This window comes from Amphiprion ocellaris, chromosome 14 (genome assembly GCF_022539595.1).
Source record: "Amphiprion ocellaris isolate individual 3 ecotype Okinawa chromosome 14, ASM2253959v1, whole genome shotgun sequence".
Classification (NCBI taxonomy): domain Eukaryota; kingdom Metazoa; phylum Chordata; class Actinopteri; family Pomacentridae; genus Amphiprion; species Amphiprion ocellaris.
The window spans coordinates 24,384,805-24,393,532 of NC_072779.1; the positions used below are offsets into that span (position 1 = coordinate 24,384,805).

At 40.2% G+C, this 8,728-nt stretch overlaps 1 protein-coding gene across 25 annotated transcripts in view; it reads right to left on the reverse strand.

Annotated features, from left to right (window-relative positions):
* The window catches only part of dlg2 (discs, large homolog 2 (Drosophila)), a 186,852-nt gene extending 178,124 nt beyond the window's left edge, over nt 1-8,728 (reverse strand). For 11 of the 25 annotated variants that reach the window (XM_055017140.1, XM_055017138.1, XM_055017144.1 and 8 more), the window contains exons 1-2: nt 7,360-8,726; nt 5,860-5,991 (exon numbers count right to left, since the gene is read on the reverse strand). In XM_055017140.1, coding sequence (XP_054873115.1) covers nt 5,860-5,991; nt 7,360-7,378 — 151 coding nt within the window. In that variant the 5' untranslated portion in view covers nt 7,379-8,726. Of the gene's footprint in view, nt 1-5,859; nt 5,992-7,359 lie in introns of all 25 variants that reach the window. The other 14 variants (XM_035951106.2, XM_035951104.2, XM_035951105.2 and 11 more) reach the window with 4 other exon arrangements.

The following is an 8,728-nucleotide window of genomic DNA, read 5'->3' on the forward strand; positions in this document are numbered from 1 at the left end:
AACATGCAGATTCCAGTCTGGCTTTTTTAGGATTTGTTTTCAACAATGGTGTCCTCCTTGGTCGTCTCCCATGAAGTCCACTTTGGCTCAAACGACAACGGATGGTGCCATCTGACACTGATGTATCTTGACCTTGGAGTTCACCTTTAATGTGTTTAGAGGTTGTTCTGGGCTCTTTTGTTACCATTCGTATTATCCAACTCTTCCATTTGTCATCAATTTTCCTCCTGCAGCCACATCCAGGGAGGTTGGCTACAATCCCATGGATCTTAAATTTCTGAATAATATGTGCAACTGTAGTCACAGGAACATCAAGCTGCTTGGAGATGGTCTTATAGCCTTTACCTTTAACATGCTTGTCTATAATTTTATTTCTAATCTCCTGAGACAACTCTCTCCTTGGCTTCCTCTGGTCCATGTTTAGTGTGGTACACACCATGTCACCAAACAGCACAGTGACTACTGTAACCCTATAAATAGGACGACTGACTGATTACAAGTTTGTAGACGCCTGCGATGCTAATCAGAGGACACACCTTGATTGAACTGGTCCCTATGGTCACAATATTTTCAGTCTTTTCTAGGGGTACCATCATTTTTGTCCAGGCCTGTTTTATGAGTTTATTTTTTAAAATATATCTGTTAAACCACGGATCAAAAGCAATGTCTGACTTTCATTGGTTAATTTTCATAGAATTTTTATTTATTATTACTTTTGTCAGATTCAAATTGTGTCTGTGACTATTGTGGGTTTTTCTTTCATTAACCGAGGGGTACCAACAGTTTTGTCCACGTATGTATGTGGAGTTCATGTATGTTCTGTCGATGCTTGGTTGGAGTTCCTTTCGCTTGATTTACTGCAGCAATGTGGTGTGGTATGAAGGCCATCAGCCTGTGGAACTGCTGAGGTGTAGTGGATGTCCAGGTTGCCTTGATAGCTGTCCTCAGCTTTTCTTTATTGTTGGGTCTGGTTCGTCCCATTCTCCTCTTGACAACACGCCACAGATTTTTTATGGTCTTCAGATTTGGTGAGTTGGCTGGCCAATCTAGCACTGTAATGCCATGGTCCGTGAACCATTTCTGAGTGACTCTGGCAGTATGGGAAGATGCCAGGTCCTGCTTGAAGACAATCTCTGCATCTCTGAAAAGCTCTTCAGTAGACAGAAGCATGTAGTGTTTCAAAATCTGCTGGTAGATGACTGTGTTGATTTTAGATTTGATGCAAAAAAGTGGACCAACACCAGCAGATGACAAATGGCACTCAAATCATAACTGACTGTGGAAACTTCACGCTGGATTTCAAGCAACGGTGCCACTCCATTCTTCCTCCAGACTCTGCAACTTTGATTTCTAAAAGAAATGCAAAATTGCAAAATCATCTGAAAAGAGTACTTTGAACCACTTAGCAATGCTTCAGTTCTTTCTCTGCTTGGTCCAGGTAAGACGCTTCTGACGTTGGGTGTTCAGGAGTGGCTGGACAAAAGGAATTGAACACTTGTAGCCCATTTCCCGGACACATCCGTGTTTGGTGACTCTGGATGTTCTGGCTCCAGCCTCAGTCCACTGTTTGCGAATCTCCCCTACATTCTTGAATCTGCATTTCTTGACCATCCTCTCAAGTCTGCCGTCATTCCTTTTGCTAGCGCAATACTTCCTACCACACTTTTTCCTTCCAGTAAACTTTCCATTAGTATGCTTTGATACAGCACTCAGTGAACAGCAGCCCTTTCAGCAATGTACTTTAGAGTGTCAGTATTGTCTTCTAGACAACTGTCAAGTCAGCAGTCTTTGCCATGATTGTGGTTGTGTGTACTGAATCAGACTGAGGATTTCAAGGCTCTTTCCAGGTATTTTCAGATAGTTAGCTGATTAGAACTCTTCTTATAGGTATGTGGGAGCTGTATGAAATATTCTAATATTCAGAGATTTTTTTTTGGGGGGGGGGTTATGAGCTGTAAGTTGTTCTCATCAAAGTTAAAACAAGTGCTTTAAATATTTCAGTTTATGTGTGCTGAGTCTAGAATATATACATTTTTCACTTTTCACTATGAGCAATGTGTGGAGAAAAATATTGCACCTATTCAGCCATATTCTAATATGAGATGCACGCAATATTTATATATTTGGACAGTACCTCAAGTAATGTAAAATGCAAAAGAATGCAATAATAAACAAGAGAACTCTAAACGGACAAGACCATTTCAAACTGTCTAAAAAAATTGATAAGTATCCCTAATCACTGAAAATTTGTCAATGTGTGATGACAATGTAACTATTTTATTAATATGAAAATAAAAATATTGACAACTGCAAAAATGTTACTGAAATTGTAGGCAAACTGAATGAAAATGGGGGTTTTCTGATTTTGGCAGCAAAGTATGTCTTTTGCTTTCTATGGTGTTTTTGGACCAGTGCTAATAATAAAGCTTTCCCTAAAGTGCTTCACACAACTCAAAGTACCATTGCTGGTGTGTGCCTGTCTGCCAGCATGTGGTTCAGCCTGTTGGAAGTGACACAGGTCTAACTAGGTCCAACCAAGTAAGATTGCCATTAGAACTTTACAGAAAAGTGAACAGTGTGATCATCCAGACATGCAGCCAACAATTTTAGTTACAGTCAGTTACAACTAAAAGTGTTGTAACTGACTATATCTAAAAGTGTTGGCTTTTAGTTATAGCCAGTTACAAGGAAGGAATGAAAGGAAGTTGAAAGGGGTTTTGCTTTGAAACGTGTCACCCACTTTAACATTGTTGCAAACCAAGTACACCTCCCTATGGCAATGTCACTCCCAGCTGCCACCAGTCTCCCCCAGCAGCATAATGTGTCCTACCACACCATAATCCCTTCTAAGGAACAGTTTGAAGAACTCAACCCAGCCTTTAAACTATCCAGACCCTCATTCAATCAGGTATCCAAGGGATGCACCAGAGCCTGCCTGATCTATGGTGGTACCACCCCTGCAACCCACAGCACCCAAAGGATTCAATAAAAAAAACAATATCAAAAAACATGATTCTGTTTGTGGTAAAGCATTTGTGCCACAACGGCATAAACCAGCCATCAGCTAGACGTTACGTAAATCCAATATTAACCCAAAGTTTAGTTGACTTCTGTGGTAGTGGTAAGTCAGTGTATGAAAACTAGAGTCTGAGTCCTGTGCAAATAAAAAAATAAAACTAGTTGTAGTAAAGGTAGTATCTTTTTCCACATTTTAAAAAATGTTCACACTAATGTCTCAGTCATTAGTGTGAACATCATATAAAATGTAATGCAACTCCTTTGTAAGTACGGAGGGTACGGTTGCTTGTCTGTGATATATATGTAGACATACATACAGTGTAGATAATACTTGAGTTTGGCTTTCTGTTTGTGTTGATTATGAAGTGGTAGAATACTGTAGTTTTTGTTCCATAACGTGACAGTTGTCGATGTTTACTAAAAGACTTAAACTAATAGATTCAAGGTTAAGCTTTGGACTGGTACTCTAAGTGTATAATAATATGAATATGAATATGAATATGAATATTAATCAGCATTGATTGCCGAGTATGTATACAACATACAAGGAATTTGGTTTTGGCTGTTGGTGTCACACTAGGAATAAGAGGATAATAAAATAACTATAGAAAAAAGAAATCTAATCTCTAATCTCAAACATTACCTTTACTGGAGCATATTATGTGTTCAGCATAAGTTCCCGTGGTGATGCACCCACGCTAAAATGAAACCCCTGTCGTAGTATGGAAAACCCAGAGTTAAAGATGAAGTTACCTCAAAAACATCAAATCCTGCTTTGTAATACAGGACTCAGATTTCAGTCCAATTTCAGTCTCCCCTATAGGAAACCACCATTATCATCAGAACACCAAATGAGGGACTATACAATGGAAGCATGGTGTTCTGTTGCTGCATTTGAGTTGCAAAGACTTGGAGAATCAATGCCAAAGAGCATTCAGGCTGTTACCACCTTACTACTAAGAGACTATATTTTGTTATTTCCTTTCATCTGTAATCCAGCTGTAGCAGATAGATATATATATATATACACAGTAGTGCAAAACGACAATTGCTAAAGTGAGAAAAGCACAAAACAGAAAGAATATTGTTCATAGTGCAAAATATTGTACAGGCACAGTACTGCACAGAAAGTTAACAAAAAGTCAGCAGTACTGTAGCTGACAAAGGATCTGCCGTTAAAACGGGTATGGCAGTGGGGAAGAAGCTGTTCTTTGGTCTGGTGGTTTCTGTGTACAGGGCTCTGTAGCGCCTGCCGGAGGGGAGGGAAGAGAACAGTTTATGTCCAGGGTGAGTGGGGTCTCTGATGATGTTCCCTACCCTCTTCCTAAATCTCATAGAATAAGACTAAAGTTTTCATCACCACTGCTGTGGCAATACAATAGTCATCTACAGACCATGTGTATGATACTGGATTAAGATGTATGACTTTGTTATACATTTCAATTATAAAACAGAGAATGCAGCTGCTGAAGGAAAAGTTTGGAGGGAGAGCGAAACGGAAAGTGTGCAAATACAGGTGAGAGAGATGGTGACATGTATGTATGAACAGTGAGGCATAAGTATTATAATTCTTTGAAAATTCTGTAATGTAATTCAGTGCATATCATGGTTTATTACTCCGCCAAGGAACATAGCAGAGTTATGTGACGGCTGGCATTGGTTTGTCTGTCTGTCTGTTTGTCTGTCTGTCTGTTTGCAACATTACTCAAAAACAGATTGGGATGAAATTCTCAGCGAAGGTCAGAAATGACACAAGGACCAAGTGATTAGATTTTGGCAGTGATGCAGTTTATAGTGTAGATCCGCGGATTTGTTTAAGATTTCTGTATCATTGTGATATAGCGGCACGGCATCACTGTAAATATGACAACAAGTGAACACTACGTCAGCTGCCTGCTGACAATCACATGATTGTGATCCTACTACAAATCGACCACTATGAATGAACAATACTACAGACTGACATCTTGGCTAACTGTGACAACACCAGTTTAACTAAGAACAGCTGACTCATATTATGTGGCTTTCTGTTTCACTGTTCTGCATAATGTTCTTCAAAAGTTCTTACCGTAGATAATTAAGTTTACATAAATTATAAAAACATATAAATGAATAAAAGGACTTGCATATTCCATGGTTCTGTTTAGCATAACATACTTTGTATATGGTAATAATTTAACACAGTAAGCTTACAACAGCCCCAACTCTGACTGCATGTCAGAGCTACTGAGGCAGGTTGTTTGTGTGGTGTAAAGACTAGACTGATCAAACTGAGGATGCATTATGAGTACTGCAGTTATCCTGACATTCTCTGTATCTGCCATAAAAATATTCATTATCTAGCCATTGTGATAACAAAAGGCAATGTGCTTACTGTTTATAGCAGGTTATCATTAAAAATTAGCTAATCATTAAAGAATTTTGTTCATACACCATCCCATCAATCTGCAATGTTTCACATACACTACCAGTCAAAAGTTTGGACACACCTTCTGATTCAATGGTTTTTATTTAATTATTTTCTACATTGTAGATTAATACTGAAGACATCAAAACTATAAAAGAATGCATATGGAATTATGTTGTACACAAAAAAGTGGTCATCTTCAGTATTAATCTACAATGTAGAAAATAATACAAAATAAATAAAAAACTGTGAATGAGAAGATGTGTCCAAACTTTTGACTGGTAGTGTACTTTCAACTACAACCTAGCCAGTAGAACAGTCATGTATACATTTAGAGCAACAAAGTTGAAACTACTGTCAGTTTTTCTTAGAAAATAACCTCAGTATTAACCAACAGAAAATATTAGTTGCTTGGTTGTTCTGCATTGACTTACCGAGAAGAGCTTCAAACAGGTTGGTTTTAAAAATCCCCATCACTCTGTTGATGGCAGTTTTGAGCTGCTGCTCCTCAGGCTTCTTCAGTTTAGTGCAGTATTCCTCCAGAAGCCCCAAAGCTCGAGCTGTGTCTGCAGAGAAGGGAGGGACATAAAGCTCTGGGGTTTCCTTGGTTTCTTTTCTGCATATAGTAATACGTACAGTGTATCATTTGTGCATCAAGCTGACAACATTTAGCATGGTGTGACAATACTGTGGCATAATAAATATATAGAACAAAAAAGTGCATCAATCTTACAACTCTGTCAAGTCTGTAAATACAGAGATGAGTAAACTGAGTTTATGCTCCCACATAATTGTACTCACACCCTGCACAGCCACAGCCCCTGGTCACAGTTTATCAGAAAGGGACAGACTGTGATACATTTGTAACACACCAGCGATCGAGGCATGTATGAAAACTGTACCCCTTTTTCACCAGATGTGACCCTTGATCTGGGGCTGTGCTTAGCAGGAGAAATAATGAGGTCCAACAATGGGTGTTGGTGATGAGGTCAGGCTCACACTCTGTATTCCAGTTCACCTTAAAATAATTGTAGAGGCTGGGACTTTGTGCAGGCCAATCTGGTTTTTCCGCATCATCTTGGGAAAACCATTGCTTTAGTGTTCAAACTAGAAAGGATCAAACACAAACTGTGTCGTCCACATGCTGTTGAACAACCAAAATTGGGTTTCGAAGGTTTATGTAAACTGTGGACAAATGGAGTTTCAGTAATGTGCAGGTGCATTTCAGTGCAGGTCTGAGTGCAGCAGGAAGTCCTTCCTACCAGCAGCAATCAGGCTTTTCAATTCACATTAATACTTTTACTTCTGATTTATATACTGTGCATATGTTTTAACCTTTATATATTTTTTTAACTTATATACAATGTATACTACCATTCAAAAGTTTGGGGGCATCCAGACAATTTTATATTTTCCATGAAACTCACACTTTTATTCATGTGCTAACATAATTGCACAAGGGTTTATGAATCATCAATTAGCCTTTCAACACCATTAACTAACACAATGTAGCATTAGAAAGTGATGGTTACTGGAAATGTTCCTCTGTACCCCTATGTAGATATTCTATTAAAAATCAGCCGTTTCCAGCTAGAATACTGATTTACCACATTAACAATGTCTAGATTGGATTTCTGATTCATGTAATGTTATCTTCATTGAAAAAAAAGCTCTTCTTTCAAAAATAAGGACATTTCTTAGTGACCCCAAACTTTTGTATGTTAGTGTATATGGTCATACTGATGACTATTAATAATGGTGCTCTGTCCGGTTTGTGGGTTGTCTGCATGTTAACATGCTGCTGTAACAGAGTCATTTCCTGTAAAAGATCAATAAAGTATCATTCTATTCTAATGCAGCACCTTGCTTGTTCACATCATGTAGTTAGGCTGTGTAATGAATTAATGAGAGCTTTGCCACATACAGTAACTCACCTTTCTTGCTGATAGGCATGGCTCTGTGACTGTGTCGGCTTCCTGTTGGGTCTTTAATGCATGGCCAGAGAGTTCTCTCTCGTTATAGAAACAGGAACATTTTTGGTAAACTTCGCTTTTGTCTAAATACTCTAAGGAGACAATGTAAACTAGTGGCTCTCAAAGTTGACTCCAGGGACCACCAGCGGGCCCCGGTGTGGGTAACCAAGCAAAAGTATTAAAAGACTGATTCCTCTGACTAAATATGAGCACAGTGGACTGATGTGGTTGCAGGTGTCTGTCCCAGATGACATCACGCTCAATAATCCACAAGAGGTGGAGATGAGGTCCTCTGTAACAATCTCCCATAGATGTCCGTCTACTGATCATGTACGGGTTAAGGGTCCTAGAGGTGAGAACACCTGTGAACCAGCGGTTTAACACATTCTGCACATGAGGATGTTCAACACTTCTGCCTGGGTTCACATCCAAAAAACTTCCTCTGACTGAAGAGTTGGCAGACAGTATATGTGCCTTGTCATGACTGGTCACTGCTGGCCCAGACAGCCTCTCACACATGAAAGGTTTACAGTGCAGTACAGTGGAGGCTCGGTTCAGTCCTCAGTCGGACAGAGAAGCATCTTCGGAGTCCCATAGTGAGGAGAGCAGGGAGGTGGGAGGGCGGCCTGGGTTCACAGCTCTGCTCCGACCACAACCACACACGGCCGGGGAGGTGACACAGTCCTGGGTAGATCCTCTGTCAGAGCAGCTGGTCCACATCCTTCACGCCTCACAGGCTATGCCCAAAGTTTCTTTACGTGCCTGCAAGCCAAAACGCAGGATTAAGGATGCAGCATTTCAAATACGCCACATTAATGTCGAGTTGAAAAAGATATATCAAGCTGTCCCCGCTTTTCGTTAAGGAAATGTCAGCTAACACCTCCCAGTCACTTCAGAGTTTCTGTCTGGAGATTTTCACTTATGGAGGGACGTCTGTGCACTCCCATGAGACGGGTAATCACAATTCATGAAACAGAAAACCCCTCTAACGCTGCGTGTTGTTGCCGTGCCTGCTCACAAACACAAACGTGCGTCTAGTTAGCTAGCATCCATGCTAAATAAGCAGCCAGCGGCTGTGCCAAGTGAAATGATGCTTTCCCAGCGCGACGCCTGGCTGTAGGAAAATACCTGCCTGCCAACTGTCGGCGAAAACGCATGGCCCCCGAATGACTCCTTGTATTTTAATTTTCCGTAAAGTGGTGGCTATGCATTCCTCTGAAACTTCTCCTGGCAAAGCATAACGCTGTCACAGAGCTGCCACATCTCTTTATTCTGTGAGCAAGTACCGCACCGCAGCGTTAGCCATATGTACTGACAGCATCGCCAACAG